This window comes from Podarcis bocagei (genome assembly GCF_964188305.1).
Source record: "Podarcis bocagei genome assembly, chromosome: 12".
NCBI lineage: Eukaryota > Metazoa > Chordata > Lepidosauria > Squamata > Lacertidae > Podarcis > Podarcis bocagei.
This window is the reverse complement of record NC_138137.1, coordinates 43,014,336-43,035,943: the sequence shown is the minus strand read 5'-3', so window position 1 is coordinate 43,035,943 and position 21,608 is coordinate 43,014,336. Positions and strand designations below refer to the sequence as shown.

Genomic DNA, 21,608 nt, shown 5'->3' with positions numbered 1-21,608 from the left:
GATGAAAGGTGAGCACATGCTGATGATCACGGGTGAAGTCCAGGCAGAATCGCTACCCTAAAGAAATAGGTCAGCATCTAACAGAACGATGGCATAGCCCTTAAAGGTGATAGTTCCAGAAATTATTTCAGTAAGAAACTGTGTCTGATGACCAGAGTTATACTCTTGATATATCCACCCACCAGTTTGGTTGGGTACTCACACAAAACCTACACACTCCAAACAAACAACAGCTATCCCCAATCAGTAATAACACTCTTCTTTGTCTATAGGCACATCAAAGATTTGTAACGGTAGAAAGAAAAAAATGCATTGCTTGAGTACATAAAATGTTTACTCAGTAGTAAGACCTGCTGAGTTCATTGGGACTTTCTGCAGCAAATGTTATCATTCATTTATTTACAGAGTGCCATCTATGTACACAGTGCTTTGCAAGGAATGTCCAAGGGGATTACAATCTAAAGTAGACATAGAGACACAACAGAGGAAGGCGGGAAACGGGGGGAGGGGTAGGCAGAGGAAGAATAGGTGGTTATATCAATCCCATGTATTTTGGTTTAATTCCGCCTTTTCCAGCATAGATAACTCCATGGCCAGTATGGCCAGTGATCAGGGATGGTGGAATTTTAGTCCACCATCTAGGGTTGAGGAAGGCTTGCTTTAGGCCCCTCCAAACTGGTGTGTTATTGCAGGCATGTTCTGCAGCATGTTCTTGACACACCAATAGCACATTTGTGGTTGGATTTATTACACTTTAGTTTGCTCTGTGATGCTTCCCTAGTGCTACCACATCACGGCTGTCAGGATGATAACAAAAGTAGGACAAAAAAGAACATTCGTGGTATAAAAAGTTGCAGGATATTCACTGATGGGAAGTGTAGCATTGTGACCACCCCAGAACTTTTGCAAGTGCAAACAGTATTTTATTTTATTTATTTTTTTATTCATTAGATTTAGGGGAAATAAATGCCAGTCGATGGAGAACCACCTCTTCCAAGGTGTTTTATTTTGTCATTTTTTATGGTGGTGGTCTAAATAATCTGCTTCAGTAATGCAGATTCTTAATTATTGTTACATTGCGATAGTATGTCAGACAATTGGATCCTGTATAATCAGCCATTTCCCTTCCCATTTCTCAAAGCCTAAATTTTAGCATAGGTTTTAATCTGTAGAACTCTCATAATGGACCATCGCTTGACTTCACTCAAAATGAAGGACTTGCTGATTATTTAAAGAGAGAGAGAAGGGGGAGAGAAAGATATAAAAAAAAGGAGAGAAGGAAAAAGCAGCCACATGAAAATCCCATTTAGAGGCATTTCAAATCAACTTTGAACAGTATGAGCTTGGGACCCTAATCATTTGAAAACTGAAGAGCTGTTTGAATTTTCTGAGAAAAGGATTTCATTTAAGTAACTCAGCGCTGCATTCCCTTGGTCTCCTAGATTTTTGAGAGTCCTTCATCTTGGAATTGAATGTCATAACTGGACGTGACTCAAAAATGCAGCGCTCTTCACAATCAGCAGCGTACAATTTGGAGAGCATTTCAACTTAAGTTGCGATTGCTCTGCACCATAATGCCGACATTCTCCCCATTAACCCTCAGATTGTTCTTTGGACAAAACAACACGTGATGCTCATGACATGATTCTCCCTCCTCCTTCCCTTAATATACTTTGAGGCTTTAACAGGGAGTGGAATAGCAGTATAGGCCAGGGGAAGGGTGATGAACTGTTTCTTACCTTTAATTTCTCCCCTACCCAGCTGACCTACCTTTGCTTTGGGATGCATGGCATATTTGCATACATATTTGCATAAGTTTGTGGGAGTCTGTGTCTTTTCCCTATGGGTGAAAAAGCAATTGGTGGAGGAAAGCTTTTCACTTTAAAGAACCCAAACAAGTGGAGGAATGGTTGGATATCTCTTCCACCACCCTATTTTAAGAGTAAGAGCTTTCACTCCATAACTTCACACAAATCAGCCTGCATATCACAGTTTCCCCTACCCTCCAAATATACTGTTTTCTCTGTCTCAGGACTTCCACCTTCTAAGTGGATTATATTAGCTGTGCCTATCTAAATATCAGCCCTTCTGTCTTCAACAGGACTTCCTTCACATTTTCCCTAAGCAAATGCAGGGTATGTTGATTTAACCCACCCATTCCACCCCACCCTTGCTTTTGGATGTATGACATACTTCCAGGAAAAAGGATGCTTGTGGGACACTAGAGACATACAATCTGTATCCTGCATGTTTCAAAAATAATTAAAACGTCTCTGATGTGCAGGAGGCATTTAGCAGAAGCAGAGTCAAAGCACCTCGATGAATGTCTGGCCAGCATTTGGACAGAAACCTGTTAAAAAGAGCTTCATCGGGAACAAGTAGCAAGTCCTCAAATGCCATTTTAAGGGGAAGGAAAATACTTGATTTTGTGTGGAGATGGTTCTTTAGAAATTCCATTACTTAAGTGCATACCCCTTGTGACAGGTCAAGCAAATGTTATAATGTACTTTGGTATATAGAGATAAGAACCATACTTGGTGATGCAGTAGTAGTGTGGCTTTTTTCTCTCTCAAGCGACTGCCTTTGGGCCAAAAACCAGTGTGCAAATAAACCAAAGCATAACGTAGCAACTTACTGGATCCCTGTTCTAGTGAGGCTGGTGCGCAAATATTAGTTCTGTATGATGATGACAATATATGCAGAAGCTGGGATGTGAAGAGACCCTTACATGCGTACAAAATGTTTTCATGCAAACATGGACTTTCTGATTTCGGAAGGTCCTTTGATGTTCACGGCAGTTGGGGGAAAGAAGAGGGGCTGTAAAGCACAGAAAGAAAGCAGCAACCGTGCTTTCTAATTCTTCCTTGGAAGTCCTGTTTGCATGCATGTGAAGCCATCAGGCACTCAGAGCAAAGATGGAGTCTTGCTTGCATCTGCACAGTGCTGAAATAAGTCATAGTGTTGCATTCACTTACATATACAAAAGTCTTGCTTATATGAAAGCAAAGCAGGGGGGTGCTCTTACTGTTTTCAGCATGCAGAAGGACCCCGTGTTAGTTTACACACAAAAGGAACATAAGCAAATTTGACCATTTCCCTCACATGCAGAGAGCAGCTTCTTCTACCTGCACCCTAGTGTTCTGCCATACCACACGTGGAAAGAAATTGTTGGATCAGGTGTAAAACATAACTATTATTATTATTATTATTATTATTATTATTATGTTTCTGCAGTGTACAGTGTGTGGGTCTGTATGCACACACACGTATATAATATGGTAAATAGAGTCCTTATATCATTGTGGTATAATATTTTTTATTAATTCCCACACAAAAAACAAAATCATTATATTAAAAAATAACATAATTTTTTTTAACAACTGTAATCCCCAGAATTCCCTCTACTCCATCCCTTGGTTCCTTATATTATCTTCATTTATGCATGTCAATAAAAACTTTATCTACAATTGCCTCCAAATCTAAACATTACCCATAACATTACAAGTGTTTTTAAAAATCCTGCTAATGTATTAGCTTGCTGTTGTAAATATGCAATAAACATTTCCCATTCTTTTTTATATTTGTTGTCATCTTGATTTCTAAGTTTCCCAGTTAATTTAGCCATTTCCACATACTCCATTAACTTAGCTTGCCAAGCTTCCTTGGTGGGGGCTTCTTCTTTCCAGTGTTGGGCTAGCAATGTCCGAACAGCCATTGTTGCATACATGAACAAATTCTTGTAGTCTTTAGGTATATCCATTCCTGTAATACCTAATAAGAAAGCTTCTGGTTTTTAAACAAAGGTTATTTTTAACTTTTTTTTCCAATTTCTTATGTATCATTTCCCCAAATAATTTAATAACCTTACATTGCCACCACATATGATAAAATGTACCTTCGACTTCTTTACATTTCCAACACTTATTTTCCCCTGTTTTATACATTTTTGCCACTTTAACCGGTGTTAAATACCACCTATACATCATTTTCATATAAAGTCCTTATATCATAAACACTTATGAGCAACAAAACCCTGCATGAATAAATCAATCTTCTGGGCTAAACCAGGCTAAATAATATTTATTCATTGTCTTGCTCTGATACTCACTTATGTCTATACGTTTTCTAATAAAATGCGTGGGTCAACATTATCCTGAACTTCATTCCACCAATAATTTTTAAAAGCTCTTTTTTCCCAATAAATTGATTACTGAGTTGCCTTCCTTCTCTGGTCCTAACTGGATTTTACCATTTGAACTTTCCATTGATCTGTTTCTTTGTCCCTCCATTATTCTCCTTTCTGCAGGTGGACTTGGGCCTTCTCCGCTTTGTTTCTGCCATCGGGACCCAGGGAGCCATCTCAAAAGAAACGAGGAAAGAATACTTTTTGAAAACATACCGAGTAGATACCAGCTCCAATGGAGAAGACTGGATTTCAGTCAAAGATGGAAATAATAAACCTTTGGTAAGGTTTTCAATTTTCACAACACCCTGAACCACTTGTGAATTTCTAGAGTGCTTTATTAGTTGCAGTTACAATGGTACCTCTGGTTATGAACGCTTCAGGTTACGAGTTCCGCTAACCAGGAAGTAGCTGCTCCTAGTTGCGAACCTTGCCCCAGGGTGCGAACGGAAATCGCACACCAGAGGCACACATGCAGCGGGAGGCCCCATTAGCGAAAGTGCACCTCAGGATAAGAACGGTTTCAGCTTAAGAATGGACCTCCAGAACGAATTAAGTTCGTAACCAGAGGTACCACTGTATTTATGTTGTTGTTGCTGCCTAAACAACATATTCAATGCTTGGAGTCAGACAGTGCTACCCATATTGCTCTTTTTAATAAGTAATAAAAAACAGACAGAAACTCTCAAGCTACGAAAGAGCTGGAATGACAGCATAGTGAAACATCCAAGGTTTCTTCTTGCATTCTAATTTCAGAATTCCCCTTCCTCACAATAATTTGTCCTTTTTTATCCCTGATATATCACACATGGATAGACAATAAGCACATCTTAATCCAGTTAGTAAAAAAGTTCTGTTGCTGTAACATAAAAAACCAGGAAAACCCATTGGATATGATTTGGCCAAAGTAAAGCACTTTAAGACCCAATTGAATACATGCATGCCTATCTCACTGAAGTTGATAGAAGTTGCTGTGTTTTGTCTGGATTGCTGTACTCGATGTTTTTAGACTTTCCCAGTTTTGTTGTTGTTCAGAAATGTCAGTTGTGTTAGACTCCAGCCACTAACACCCATGCCACAGCAATATTACTTGTCCTTCCCAATAACTACTTGGGCCCACTGTCTAGCTTTCATCACTCATCACTTCAAGTAATGCTGTTTAACATTTAAGGAATGGCTGGCCAACCTTTTTAGGGCACTTTTGGATTTTTGAGAGCGACTGCTGTGGGCACCCCTCCCCCTCTAGTTGCTTCTCTGCCTCCTTCCCTTGAATCAGTTCCCTCCCCACCAAGAGACAGAACAAACGTGTGTGTATACACACTTCGCTGTTCAAAGAAACCTGAGTGAAAATGGGATACAGTAGAATTAATTAGAGTCTTGAGAAGCACATAGAAGCTGGAAGAGGAAGTAGGAAAAGAGATTCACTCTTCCCATTTCCTCCTTCAGCTCTATATGCTTTTCAAGGGGGTTGCTGATCTCAACAAAGTCTTACTAACCAATTTTACTGCTGGTTTTATATTGTCAGAAATGTGGAAGCAGTTGTAAGGCATAGAATGATGTTAGGGGAGAGGGGAGAAGAATAATGTTAATTGTGTGTTTCACAACTGAAGTAGTACACATGCCCATCTAAAGGGGAACCCTCATAAGATCATTAAGTCCAGGTCTAAAATTACCTAACTGCACCAATGGCCTTGACCAAAGGTAGGGTTGTACCCATGACTCCAACACTATTTTATTTTCTCTTAAAATTTAGGTTTCTTTTTAGAAAGAGAGAAAAAGAGTGAACAGATACAACATGAGATAGAGCTCATTTTAATAGCTGTGTAGAACAGAGAAATATATTTCATTAGGTCTGGCTTCTCACCCATGTATGACAAGGTGTACCTGCAAAAACCTTCCTGTTTGCATACAACTATTACAAATATAGGTCCCTCAGCCTCCTTTGCATTTGGTTGTCTTAACAAAATAATGCCAAAAATGGGTGTATTCAGGATTAATGATGCACCTTTCAGATGGAAATGCTAAAAACTGCTAAGCTATGGGTTCCCTGTCATTCTGGCATCTTGCCTATATGTCACCAGTTCGTGGCCATAACTTTCTTTGGGGGGGGGGGAATCAAGGTACTTGAGTTTAAGGGAATCTGTTCCCAATCAAATCTCAAAACTTTTAAATATTATGAAAGTTATAACACCTTATTTTATAAAAACACAGTATATACCTTGAAGGGGAAAAAACTCCAGCATTGCACCATTGTGCCAAATGAATATTCTTTACTAGATATGATGTAGGTACCATGACTTATTCAGCAAGGCTCATGGGTCAAAGCCCAAAATATCCCCCACTGTTGCTATTTGTGCTTATAACATTCCTGAAGGTCTTGTGCCTCTTCTATTCTTCCTTATCAGGCATAACAGATAAGAGCCTAATTGTTTTTTCCTATTTGTTGCCTCATACTGAAAGGGAGCCAAACTCTACAACGGGCCTTGGCCTAGCTTTCCTGTGCAATTAATATTAATAAGTTAAACAGATGGTTGGTAGTAAATATAGTCAATGTTTGCAAGACATTCCTGCTGATCTTCTTCCACGGCCATTTCCTCCCCATTAAAAAAAGGAAGAGCATTTCTTAGCAAGACTATAATGAAAGAAACAGATGAGACATAAAAGATGCTACATGGGCAATATTCAGTGTGTTATGGTCTTAATTGTTCAAAAACAGAAAGGTTAGAATGGGATTTGTTCCATGATAAAGATGGAGAGCAAGAAAAGTACGCAGGTTGATGACCTGGAGTTTTTTGATGAGATAGTCAACTTCCTTTGTTATAGTCTGCTCTGAGCAAAGGAAAAAACAGGAAAGTTGGGGGAAGGTGTAAGAAATTACTGTCCATAAAAGGAGAACTGCCTAAGATCTGTAGAGTGGAGTTTTGCATTGTTTAATGAAATGAGGAAATTAGTCACCTTCCTTGAGCTAAGTCTGTGGAGAATTTGTCTTTCCTATGGTACGGCTTTCCCAAATGGCTGCAACAGATGCATTATATATTTATATGGTGGTATTCTTTGTCTAGCTGGATGAGACTGTCAAGGGAGAGTGGAATGAACATGTAGTGGTGGCAAACAAATCTAGAGCATTTCAGACTACTTATGGAATTATCCATAAGAGAAAATGGTTCCTTTATAACTTGAAAGCTGCACTATTGGAAGGAAGTATGTGGTGCTGAACTCAGTGGCTCCCCTTTAATAAGCATACTTAAACTCATTGGGTTTAAACAGCCCATATTCAATTATGGATTTTTTTATCTAGGTAAACAATGAGTCAAAGAAAGTCCTCCTTTACTCCTCTATCCCTTTCAGACTCTGTGAATGCTGTACTTATTGTTATCAATCACTTTATTTATGGGCAAAGAAGAAAAAGTTTTGAACATGTTTAAGAGAAATTGCATTTCCTTCTCTCCTTCTGTAGGTGTTCATAGGGAACACCAACCCCACTGATGTTGCTTACAGACCATTTCCCAAGCCAATCCTGACTCGCTTTGTTCGCATCAAACCTGCAAGCTGGGAAACCGGGATATCACTAAGATTTGAAGTGTATGGCTGTAAAATTACAGGTAAGGATTAAGTTTTTGTTTTTTATCTTCTTTTTTTAAAAAAGCAGAATTTAGCATTAACTATTTCTGTTTTTTCCTGCCAACCTAGCAGTTCGAAAGCATGTCAAAGTGCAAGTAGATAAATAGGTACCGCTCTGGCAGGAAGGTAAACGGCGTTTCCGTGCGCTACTCTGGTTTGCCGGAAGTGGCTTAGTCATGCTGGCCACATGACCCGGAAGTTGTACGCTGGCTCCCTCAGCCAATAAACCCCAGAGTCGGTCACAACTGAACCTAATGGTCAGGGGTGCCTTTACCTTTACCTATTTCTGTTTTACGAATATTTGCAGACGATGATATAGGTATAACCAGGTTGCAATCACAGAAGTAATCCCCATCAAAGACAGTGGGGTTTACTTCTGATGAAATATGCAAAATTCCTTAAATGCAATACAAATATTTGCAAACATGCTGAAGAAAAATGACTCTAAAAATTAGCATTGTTTATTAGGTGCTCCAGTAGCCAACAAACAACATATAATTTTTAAAAAGTAAAAGTAGTCATAAATGTTTACTAGGTAGCTTATAATGGTTCAGTGATGTTATCTAAACCATGGCTAAGCATGAACACAGAAGTGTGCAGATACTCACAGGTAAAATCTCACCTGCTTCCCTTGGACTTGTTGGTAAGCCAAGAACAAACCTTGGTTATAGGTTGTGGTTTCGCTGGAGCAAGACAGATCATTCAGGCATATCACTAAGCCAAACCATGGTTAGCTGTGAGTAGAGTAACAGCAGCAGGACGAGGGAGAGGAGCAAAGGTAGCTGCAACTTTTGCAGTGAGGACCTGCACTCTCATTCACACTTTGGCTTCGTGTCAAATGTGAGCCAAGCCTATGTATTTTAGCTAAGAGAAAGTGCCACCTGTTACTGGTACCATGCTATTTTTATTTTAATTATCCTTATGATTTTAATAGATCTCTTATATTTATATATAGTTTTAATTGTATTAATGTTTAATTGGTTTTTAAGGATTGTCTCTCCCCCCCCCCACACACATGTTTTTAGCTGTCCTGATTTTATCTGTAAGCTTCCTTGAGTCTCTGTCAGGGGAAAAGGCGGGGCAAAAATAAATACATAATAATAAGCAATCTCTTTTTAATTAAATATATATAGATTCCCATGTTTCAACACCATCCTGTGTTTCAAGACAAGCACATTTTTCTGACTTGATTTTTATGATACCAAATGAAACATCCTTTATGAGGGGAAACAGAAGGAGAGAGAGATATGGCTAGAGGTGGCAAAAATCGATTTAAAACAATCATAATGATATTCTTTATCATTCCTATTATAATGAACTGTACAACAGCTATATTAATGGATACATTGAAGAATACTGAAAATGATTCTTTGGTCAAATATAAAAGTTCACAATTAGAAGTTACTTTTTCCATTCAGAAATTAGATATATCTCTGGAAAAGAAAAGGCTCTTCATGGGTTTTTGTGGTTTCCTGCAGGGAAGAATTTCTTCATGGTATTTTTTCTTCATTTTTCTCTGCATATTTTTTTAAGGAAGGATTGATCAGAGAATTAAATTACATGCATTTGAGGTATTATAAAATGGATAGAATATTCAAAGAACTATCCAGAACGGACCTTGCACTGATACATATGGGGTATCTTGTGAAGTACACAGATTTACATATACATGGTGAGTGGAGTGATAATTTAATAAAATGTAGTGAAGAGTCTGATCCATCAAAATCCCAGTTTGTCCATAATACAAGGGCAATAATTCTGGTTCATTTACCACTAATAAGTCCTGTAAGTATATGTATACATTTTATTATTGTTGTTGTTGTTGTTATTGTTTTTATTAAGATTATCCTTGCTCTGGCATGCTGGGTATGGTGTCTGGACTCATCACTGACTCTCAGATTACTGCATCAAATGAATTTGAGCGAAACTGGATCCCAGAAAATGTGCGTCTTATAACGAGCCGTGTTGGGTGGGCACTACCACCACCCACCTCTCACACATACTCAAAGGAGTGGCTTCAAATAGACCTCGGTGAAGAGAAGATAGTGCGAGGCATAATTGTCCAGGGAGGCAAACACAGAGAAAACAAGGTCTTCATGAGAAAGTTCAAGATTGGATACAGCAACAATGGATCGGACTGGAAATGGATTATGGATGCCAGCAAGAGGAAGGCCAAGGTGAGGTTATAATCAACATGTGGCAAGGAAGAGTAATGTGTAGCTCGGTGGTTGAGCACACTCTCTGAATGCTGAAGGTCCCCAGTTCAAACCCTAACTTCTCCCATTAAAAATCATCAGGTAGCAGGTAATGGTGCAAACCCAATGGTCCAGTCCTAATTCCACTTTCCTGGAATAAGCCCATTGAATTCAACAGAACTAGCTCCTGAGGAGGGATTCAGAGTAAATTGGGATAGTTCAGTTGGTAGAGAATGAGACTCTCGGGTTCATGGGTTCAAGCCCCACATTCTGCAAAAGATTTCTGAATTGCAGTGAGTTGGACTAGATTATTATTGTGGTTTCTACCAACTCTACAATTCTAGGATTCTATGAAATTAAAATCAGTTCACATTTAAAGGCAGACCTACCTAATTCACACTTCATAAAAACTGAAACACAGCAGTTTCTCAAAAATTGAAGTTTTCCAGATTTTGAAATTAAAGGAGAGTCTTTCAAAAAAAAATGTGTATATTAGGCAAAATTGTATGTAAAATGTTATAGTAAATAATAACAATATACACACTCAAAAAACAAATGGTTTTCCAAACAAAAATATAGGGATATTGGACAATAAATAGCTGGTTCCGGTGAAAAGGACTTGCTGCTATATTTGTCAAACTTAAATGAACATGAATATCAGCCACTTGTACACAGGCTTGCATGTACAGATTCATCCCATATTTGTAAAGTCAGAGATTCTGTTAAGCTGTCCACTTTTACAGCCAACCACCCTACCTGGATGACTGGCCTGTGGTCACTGAATGAGCTACATGGCTAAGGGTGGATTTGAACCCTGATCTCCCAGGCCGCAGTCCAATACCCTAACCACTACACCACAGTGGCTGTTATAAACAAGTGCAGCTATTTTCTTCCCCATTTCTCTTGCGAGTGAGTGCAAAAGTGAGCCTGTTTTCAAATGGCCTTGATACTGCAAGTGTGAAGAGTAAATGAATCTCAACAATGAGATCTAACCACTTATTTTTGTTTTTAAAAAAACACATGTTGTTTTGACATATTATTACAAACCCTTGGGGAAGAAAATAGAGCACCATATGCTTTTTATGTGACATACCTTATGCTGCACAACCTTCTGGTTCTAAATTCAAGGCAGTTGCCATAACTGTCAAAACCGGCAGCCTTTGACAAAAATGAATGCTGGCAAACACATTAAGTCCACTTAGAGTTTTCATTTCTAACAGTAAATAAGCTTCAGAGATTAGCACTTCCTTAAAAAAAATAATCCCATATTGTACAACATGCATAATCCTACTAAAATATTCAACACATTTAATAATGTTTCTTTCGTGATGGAAAAATGTATTATAAAGGAATTTGATAAATTCCTAGGATTTAGGAGGCTGGTGGATTTTAAAACAGGACCAAGGTGTTTTGAAAACGTTAATCAAGCTTGACTGTATGCAATAGTAACCACTGATTAAAAGCAATAAATTAAAAGCAGCTCTGTTTCTTGAAATGAAACACAGTTTAATCACTGCCCTGTTGGAAGAAGGAAACATTGTATGCTAGAGTGGGGGGCCGACACATTTTGCAGCACCAAGAAACTAAGCTGCACAGATTATTCAATAATTTTTTTATCCCACTTTCCTATAGAAGACATTCAGATGAAGCAAGATAACAACAATGCGGTATAAAACGGCAAAAGAAGCAAGCATATTGTAACATAAAATAATCAAGAATTTTTATGCGTGCATAAAAATATAAACAGACCAAATTCTATATACAGCATTCAATCAGCCACAAAGCTCCTGTTGCGAAAAGTGGCTCTTAAACAGACCTCCAGAAGACCAGCAAGGATCAAGCCAGACCCCTGGGAGGGCACCAGTCTCCAATCTAGAGGAAGGGGGAAGCATCTCTCAAAGGAGAGTCAGGCCAAACACCTGACAGTGGCCGACTCAGAACAGAGCCTGCTGAGGTTGATTATAATACTTCAGCAGGGAGTATTAGCATGGGGAGGGAGGGAGAGAGGGAGGGAGGGAGGAGGCGATAAGCCCTGGGATCTCATGTAGCATCACAGAAAACTCTTGACATTCTGTAGCATCTATATTGATCTATATATATAAAATCTATCTGAACAGCTGCATGGAAGCAAGAGCATGTCCAGACCTCAGTTTTCCATTATTCTAGTGCATAGCACACAATGAGGGCTAAGAATCAAACCATTAGTTCTAGTAAAAGTCAAGGCACCATGCAGAGCATACACACAACCCATATTTTGTTTCTATGTGTCTCACAGCCCCTTCCACTTGCTTGTCATTAGCTTACTTCTTTCTTCTTCCAATTCCTTCCATTTCTGATAATCTGGAACTACCTTAAAAACCTTCTTTTGGAGGGCATCTCAGGAACCCACATTTTATTGGGGAAGAGCTGTAGCTCAGTGGTAGAACACCTCTTGCGCTCAGAATGTCCCATGGCCACTACCACTCAAAATAGACCAACCTAGTGCCCTCCAGATGTTTTGGACTACAGTTTCTTTCATCCCTGACCATTGGCCATGCTGATTGAGGGGTGGAAGTGGTTGTCCAGAATATCTGGAGAGCACTGGAGTAGACAATCCTGGGCTACATTGGATTAATGGTTCTGAATATCACTGTGCACTTTCCTTTTTCCTGTTGAAAATGCATTTCTGTTTCCCTGAAGCAAATCAATAAACCTGGTAGTAGATGAAATAATAGTATCTTTCCTCTCTTCACCCCATTCTGAAAAGACTTGTGCATGTGAATGAACAGTCATAATTAAATCACAGATAGGTCTAGACTACACATATGACACAAGACAATGATTCAGTATAATTAGGATTCAAGGGACCATTAAATGTCTATTGAATTCTATGCCTGTGTGTCAGTACATTGTTCTGAAACCTTTTATAGAAAGTTTCCATTATTATATATTGCTATTTAAACGACAATTAAGTCTGGATCCCATAGCTAAAACTGCATGTGCCTGCACTGTAAATAACATAGACCCTCTCTCATTTAGCAGGGTGCTTTTATGATGCTTGAAACAAAATGCGACCATAAAATAAATCCTAATAACTATGAATTAATTAGATATAAATTGCCACACCCTCCCAATCCTCTTGAATGAGATGTATTTACTGACTGCTCTGAGTACACTAATCATATATAATAACAGTGAACTCTATGTACTTATCAGATATATATAATAGCAAAGTCAGCTCTTTGAATGCTACTCCTTAATGGCACCATCCACACACACAAAAAGAGATTTACCAGAGTTCTCAGGGGAATTGCAAGGTTTGCAGAAGCACAGGGAAAAAATGGGGTATAGAAAAATAACAGTAGAATAAAGAACCCCAAGCTGAGTATAGTCAGTGGTGGTCACAGAATGCCATCTTTTGGGAGGGCAAAACACAGAAAACTGAAGATGTGGGGGAATGAAATGAATTTTCCTGGAAGAAGGCATAACTGATTGGCTGGAATCCTGAACAAAAGGACTACACACATTTTGTCGCAGGTCCCACTTGTTGATTCCTTTTCCTGTATATTCCTATTATCCAGGATGTGAAGAAAGAACAGGGTTTGGGAGATCTCTATCCCCCACTCCCAACCTCACACATACACTGCTTTCTGGGTTCCTCTGTTTTATCAGCTTCTGGGTCATCTAGGAGGAATGTCCTGCTCTATTATGAGTGCTGTTTTCTCCCTAAAAGAATTTAGTATCTTGACAACTTGTTATCAAAATATGGTGGGGGAAGAAGGAAGACTAAAGGCTGGGAATTCCCTAAAATGCCTCTATAATCTTCAAACTGGATTCCAAAGGAGAGTGCAATTGTAATTGTGCTCTGTTTTCTGTTTCTGTGCATCTTTTCCTTCTAAGGAACCCGGGTTTAAGTGGTTTTTACAGGACCAGAATTTAGAATTCGGCATAATGCTTTCAGGACAATAATTTTAAGAAGATCCAAACATCAGGTTTATGGGTCAGATATAAGTTACATTTTCCAACTTGTATTTTGTAATGTATGGAAAGCGGCGTGGTCATTTCTGCTGAGGGTACACAGAACAAGCAGTCACCGAGTTTGTGTACTTATGTTGGAAGATTAACTTGCACTGTCCATTCATCCTATTTGGAGATTCATCTTCATGTTGGAAAAAGTAGCATGCTAAATGGTGCCATAAGCCTGCCACATGGATACCGTTGTGTGTCAGGATTATAACGTACATAAGTAAATCAGCACATGGACCAGATTTATTGAGTGAAGACACTGCACTCCAACCACTGCCAGAAACATGTAGCACTGGACTGTGTAGTCCACAAAGCATCAGGCCAATCCATAGATAAACCTTCTCATGGAAAACACCTCCAGACAGAAGCATTTCTGGTAAGGTGGCTTCCATGTGGCTGCCAAAATATATGCAATAGACAGAAGTGATCAAGGTAGAAATACAGCAAGGTTAAAAACAGGCTAGACGATTGAAACACTAAAATATGGTTGACTTCTTAATTATGACATTTTCACCGGCTCATATGAAAGACTCATTTCATTTTCCACCTCTCTCCAAATTACATCGCATACAAAAGCAACACTGTACAAAGTCAAATGTTAATATTTTCTCGTTATGTTATCCACTACAGTGTTCTGTTGTGGGAGACCTCACATCTGATGAAGGAAAGCCCATGAGCTCTTCATCTCTATAACAAAAACAATGATTAGCAATCTGTAACATTCACCTTTGGAATTCTTGCTGTCTTCACAGTAACAAGAGCATGTGCATCCACAAGTTCGTTGGTTTTAAATAGCCACTTTTGAAGAGTTATTGCGCAAATTAAGTGTGGCTTTAGACAACTTCTGTTCTGTCGAGATCTGTGTTATAGATATAACAGAACTGACTGGTGTCCAAATAAACTGGTTATCCAGTTTCTCATACATCCTCAAAATGTCCACCACATCTAAGTTAGCAAGCTTGTCAGCCATTAGCCTTTCCTAGGATTAGTTTTAAAGAAATCTGTCTCATGGGCACTGCTTCTAAAGTTTAATTTGTACACTTACAATATAACTGTAATTTGTGAGCCTCTGGGCAAGTGGAGAAAAGCACAGTTGAAGTTTCTCTCTTGAAGAGGTGTCTTATCATAGCTAAACAGTGCCAGAACTTAAACCACAGTGAATCCCTTCCTCCGAAGTCATCCATGTAAATTTCAGATGTGAGTCTCATTTAAAAGATGTCTCATTAAAAAAAAAAAATCTGCTTCTGTGCTAATCCTGACAGATTGATTTCTGGAAACACTTTCACTTCTACCCCTTCCCATTTTTGAATGCAGAGTCAGCCACTTGATAAAATGTTTAGGATTTGGGCTACCTGTTGACTTTCTCAAATGCTAAAAGCATGAAAAATCTTAGCTGGCTAAAAATGGAATATCTCCTGTGATTATTAAACAGCATTCCTGTGTGGTTTTGTATGTAGGTTTTTGAAGGCAACACAAACTATGACACCCCTGAACTCCGTACCTTTGAGCCTATAACAACCAGATTCATCCGTGTCTACCCTGAAAGAGCCACCCACAGTGGATTGGGACTGAGGATGGAACTATTGGGCTGCGAAATTGAAGGTAATTGCACAGCCTAAGATTAATATGTTGCATTAATTATTATTCTTTTCCTACATACAGTCCTGCTTATGCTACTGCGGAGTGAGAAATGTTTGATCTCTTTCTTTTCCATTAGCTGTTATTGTTAATAGTATTGTGCTTTGCAACGGTAGTTAGTTTCCTATCCTACCTTAGCATCCTTATAATATTTGCTAGAGAGGATGTAACACTGAAGATCGCAACAGCAAAACAAGAGGGACAAATAATTGATTTCGTCCTTTTTGCTCAAATCCACTAGGGCTTATTTCTCAGCAAACGTCTCAGGAACTGGCAGTTCTAATGTGAAGCAGCCATTGTGCAAATGGAAGCAGGGCAGCCTTTATTCCAGATTAGCTAGTCCAGAACTCATTTGTCTCTGGCTGCACCCATCACCTGCTTTTACCCTGACTACCACCAGCATGTGACCCCCCCCCCCCGAATCCCTCAAGGGAATGAGTTAATAGATCATTTGCACATGATGCACAGTCCACAAAAGGCCAAAACTCACGCAGATCCTCCGTATCTTCCTCTAGTTCAAGGCATTTGGTTTTATTTGAAAACAGTATCGATCTTTTCTCATTATACATATAGGTTATAGAAATGTGTTTGTCATGACAACTCACTTGGGAAACTAAGGGGAGCAGAACTTTAAAAAAGCAATTTAATGTGACATGAAGACCTGCTTTTCAAAGGGGAAAATGCTTTTTTAAAAAAATCCTTTTGCGTGACCCTCGCTAGCTCTTTGTATGCTGACCAATATGTATGAATAATCGACAAGAAGACCGTGTAAGAGCAAGCAGCTTGTGTACACATTGTCTATGACAGGCCCAATTCTGAAGCTCCCTGTGTAGATAGGGGCCTTCCGTTGGTCACATGGCGTTTCTTCTCCACCCACCAATTCAGAGTTTCATGTAAATAGTGGGGATACATAAAATGCCATCTACTGAAGAATAGAAAACCTCTTTCATACAGAGAAATCTGTAGCTACAACACATCCCACCTTCCACCTCCAAGTGAGTTCAGTTTCAGGTGGGGTCAATTGTTTCCAAATCTGCATCTTGAAAGCATATTATTTGACTTGACAATATTATTCTTGGCCTTCAGCTTAGACAGTACAGTACAGTGGTGCCTCGCAAGACGAAATTAATTCGTTCCGCAATTCTCTTCGTCTTGCGGTTTTTTCGTCTTGCAATGCACGGTTTCCCATAGGAATGCATTGAAAATCAATTAATGCGTTCCTAGGGAAACCGCCTTCAGACCAGGTCCGGGGACAGTCTGTCCCCGGACCTCTTCTGAAGGCTGGGGGGGCAAGGGCTTTTCTTCCCACCCCCAGCATTTTAAAAAACCCCGGGACAGCGGAGGACTTCTCCGCTGTCCGGGGCGATCTTAAAATGCTGGCGGGCGGCATTTTAAAATCGCCCCGGACAGCGGAGGACTTCTCCGCTGTCCGGGGCGATTTAAAAGCCCCTGGGAAGGCAGGCAGGGGGGACAAAGACTTTTGCCCCCCGCCAGCCTTCCTCTTCTGAAGGCTGGCGGGGGCGAAAGTCTTTGCTCCCCCCCCCGCCTGCCTTCAAAAGCTGTCCGGCCAAGGCTTCGCGGACCTCTCCGCCAGCAGCGGCAGCGCTGCCGCTGCTGGCGGAGGGTTGCCGGCATGCCGAAGCCTGCGCGCGCTGACATCAGCGCTCCCAGGCTTCGCGGACCTCTCCGCCAGCAGCGGAGAGGTCCGCGAAGCCTGGGAGCGCTGATGTCAGCGCGCGCAGGCTTCGGCATGCCGGCAACCCTGCAAAAGACATCCGGGGGAAGCGGCTTCTTCCCCGCTTCCCCCGGACGTCTTTTGCAGCAAGGGGCTGCGGGGAGATAGCGATCTCCCTGCAGCCCCTTGCTGCAAAAGACGTCGGGGGGCAGCAGGGAAGAAGCGCTTAGCTTCCCGCTGCCCCTGGACCTCTTTTGAAGCAAGGGGCTGCGGGGAGATAGCGATCTCCCCGCAGCCCCTTGCTTCAAAAGAGAAGACCCGCTGTCCCCGGGGCAAGCTTCGTCTTGCGAAGCAAGCCCATAGGGAAATTCGTCTTGCGAGGCAACTCGAAAACGAAAAAACCTTTCGTTTTGCGAGTTTTTCGTCTCGCGAGGCGTTCGTCTTGCGGGGTACCACTGTACAGACCATATTAAGGGCAGGATATGGGAAAATGATAAATAAAGAGATGTTTCCTGTATGAAATGAATGGTCTTTGTTCATCACAGAATCATGCTTGCGGGCTGGAATGCTAACAAGTCTCAGAGTATGTTTTAATCAAGCTACGTTGGCTTATTTATTTCAGTACCTACCTCTGTCCCAACCACTTCTGACAGCAACCTTGTGGATGAGTGTGATGATGACCAAGCAAACTGCCACAGCGGAACAGGTGATGACTTCCAGTTGACAGGTGCAGAAGCCATCCACATTCCATTGCAACGCCATTTTTGTTCAGTCCAATCCCAGTTGCAATGTTTGCTTTGCCTCTATCACTCACAGTAAGAAAGCATGACACATGCATGACCTTTTTTGTTGGGCGAGCATTGCCACAGCTTACATATATTCATTTTTATGTGCATGACAATTTAAGGAACCTGGAGTGGGTCAGTCACTTGTCTTTTAACCAATGAAACCATTAATTAATTGATCCAATTCAGATCTGTTTTCCAAGATTTAAATCTTTGTTCCTTTCTGAGATAATGAAGTATGTGTCTAATAAACATATGGTTTGTTAAATAAAATCTAACACTCATTTCTGGGTTGTATGTGGCCTTAAGTACAGCAATGTATAAAGGTGCATACAAGTTAAAAACAAAATGAAAAAAGGAACAAAAAGCTACCTTTAAACCATCGCAGAAATAGCTTCCAAAGAAAACCCAAGCTTGCATTTAACTCTGTTCATTAGTTAAAATTGACTTCCATGGCTTAATCAACTAAACCTTTAGTTGATTGATCTACCAATTTAACCAATTACAGCTTGTAAGCCTAATGAAAATCTAGGGTCTTTTTAATTTATTTGTTTATTTAAAGTATGATTCCCCCCAGGTGATATTTTAACACAGATGTAGACTAATCAGTTATCATTTAACTGTCCTTTTCCAGAGAGTGGTTGGATGGGTAGGTATAATCTTAGAGCTAAGGTGCATCTTGTCTAAGACAGAGTTTCATTACAACTTGGGGAGATTTCTGTCAGTTTCCATTTAGCAATGAGGTCATTTAGGACTGGGGGCAAAGAAAGTCTTCTTCTTTATCATTAGCATACACAATTTTGCCTGAACTGAAACTCAGTGGTGGTCTATCCTTCTTACTTCTTCAAAGTCACACCTAAGTCTGTACAGTACTGTTAAGCACTAGAAAGGAAAAAGAAGCTGTAGAGAGCAAAAGTCTCCCATGGGCTCACTTTTATGAAGACCAGAGTGTATCTGTTTATTTTATATACCATAATTAGCTTGGCTTATGTAGCTGTTTGGAACTCTCTTCTCCCATAAGGCTATATGTCTGATCTGCTGGATAGAGCCTATGTTAGCCAGAGCTAGATACCTACAAATAAGTGGCCTCATTTCCCTCCTCCTACAAGTTACTGCATGATCGCTCCCTTATGAGCTGGAGGGCTAAACATTTATTGTTTCCTACATAGCAGTGCAGCTTGCATAGCTACATTTCCAAGACAGTTAAAATCTGGCAGTGCATACTCGGAGGACTTTAGATAACCTTAGCCAGGTAGCAAACAGTTGTTTAGGGACTTGGGATGGGTTTTAGTTTCCCCTTTAGTCAGCAATTAAATGGTGGGGAGAGGGGGGGGACCCTACTAAAGCTAATGAAAAAAATGCCTATGAAAGCAAATACACTCATTATTTAAGTGTTTGCCTCATTCCGAATCTCACATTCCCCCGCAAAAATAATTACTAAAAACAGTGTAGTCTTTCTATATATTATACACACATCCCGCACAGTTGTAGTGCATGCTTTTCACATTACAATTTCTCAGGCTGCCTTTGCTTCTTCTTATGTAAGTCAAGTGTAATAAAATACCCTTCAAAAAAGCTGCAAAAGTGCTTAGAAGTTCAGCAAGCCCTCAGCATTGAAAAACGTCCCGCTGCCTGGCCTTTCTGACTACAGAAGCCTGCACACAGCTTCAGTACTACTAGATGGAAATTATGGCATAGTCTTTGAATAATATTCTGTAGAAGACCTTTAAGATAAAGGACCATATATACCCCACCCCATGGGTACCACCGCCAAGTCCCAAAGCCACATCTCTCATCCATTCAACCCAAATCTAGATTTGCCATTAAGGCAAACCAATGGGCGCAAGAAGAAAAATGTATGAACAAGCTGGTTTCCAAAATTCCCATTGATCTTGCCTTTCTGTTATTCCACTTCATTGAGTTGCTTTCCATCTGGTTTCAAGACATTAAGAGACAGGGAAAAAACACTGGGCTGGTTCAACATCCCTCTCTCTTCCCCCCCCCCTCCAAAAAAACCAACCCTATTCCGTATCTGGTATTTTCCTCTTGCAGAGGAATGCAATTACTCTCCACCTGACCCCTCTGCCTCTCATGGCCAAAGCAGACGTATGTGTTTACTCACTAGTTTGACTATAAAGTGGAATGAAGAGGTCTACTTTTATCCCTAAATGGAGTGGGCCACAGACAGGAGTGCCCCTCACCTTAAAGGTAAAGGTAAAGGGACCCCTGACCATTAGGTCCAGTCATGACTGACTCTGGGGTTGCGGCGCTCATCTCGCTTTATTGGCCGAGGGAGCCTGCGTACAGCTTCCGGGTCATGTGGTCAGCATGACTAAGCTGCTTCTGGCGAACCAGAGCAGCGCACAGAAATGCTGTTTACCTTCCCACCAGAGCGGTACCTATTTATCTACTTGCACTTTGACGTGCTTTTGAACTGCTAGGTTGGCAGGAGCAGGGACCGAGCAACGGGAGCTCACCCCATCGCGAGGATTCAAACGCCAACCTTCTGATCAGCAAGTCCTAGGCTCTGTGGTTTAACCCACAGAGCCACCCACATCCCTGCCCCTCACCTCACCTCTCTACATTCTGCTGCTTTTATCTGCCCCTCCCACCCAGTGACACAGCTGGGGGGAGAGCCTTCAAGCAGCAGAACCTGGGTCAGTGTCTGGGGGCAGCATGGTTAGACACCTGTCATGGGCCTAGAGCTCAGATGGGCCCATCAGTGATCCTGCTGACCCCACTGCCCTCAGTGCTTTGACCCCTGCTGCCATACGGGCCATTGTACAGCTCTGCTGCTGCTTGCTTCCACTGCCAGGCACTTTTGTGTTCTGTACCCATCAGACCTAATGGTGTATATGGAAGGAAGAGAGATCAAAACTCATAGCTCAATACTTTGTGACTAATGGTCCATCACATTTTAAAACCAGGATAATAAAGTCAATATTATTTTACGTTACTATTAAATTGATATTTTTATTATTATTACTTCTGTTACTATTATTAGAAATCTACAAGAAAAAGTAAACAAATCATTGCATTAATAAATCTAGTAAACTGATTGATTGATAGTAACCTAATCATTACATAAATAAATAAATATGTGTGTAGTGCAATACAAGTGAGTGAGTTTATGTGATAGAATACAAGCGCAAGCTGTAACAGTATTAGTCTAGGGCAGTTCAGTATCTTTGTACATTTTTCTGCCTGCAAAGGGTTTGAGACCCACAAAGAGTGCTCCTGTTGCTTTTTTATTTCTTTAATATGGAGAGTTTACGAATTATGCTCTTAGGGTTCTATTAATTGCACACAACCCAGAAAGCCAAATTGCCCAAGTGCATCAAAATAAACTTGCCTAAGTTGTATAATTGCAACTGCACTTTAAGCTAATTGCTACTTTTACCAGGCCGATAAAAATTTTCAGTTAATAAAGGCAAACATTGTTAATGCATGCATATTTTGTCCTATATATATCCTGCATGTCTGACTTGTACCTTCACCACTCACTC

The 21,608-nt window shown here is 40.4% G+C and overlaps 1 protein-coding gene across 3 annotated transcripts in view; it reads left to right on the top strand.

The window, feature by feature from the left end:
* The window catches only part of NRP1 (neuropilin 1), a 136,024-nt gene that overhangs the window by 95,720 nt on the left and 18,696 nt on the right, over window positions 1-21,608 (top strand). For 2 of the 3 annotated variants that reach the window (XM_081163544.1, XM_081163542.1), the window contains exons 7-11: window positions 4,307-4,465; window positions 7,641-7,785; window positions 9,647-9,981; window positions 15,462-15,606; window positions 17,940-18,044. In XM_081163544.1, the coding sequence (XP_081019670.1) occupies window positions 4,307-4,465; window positions 7,641-7,785; window positions 9,647-9,981; window positions 15,462-15,606; window positions 17,940-18,044 (889 nt within the window). The remainder of the gene's footprint in view (window positions 1-4,306; window positions 4,466-7,640; window positions 7,786-9,646; window positions 9,982-15,461; window positions 15,607-17,939; window positions 18,045-21,608) is intronic. The other variant, XM_081163543.1, reaches the window with a different exon arrangement.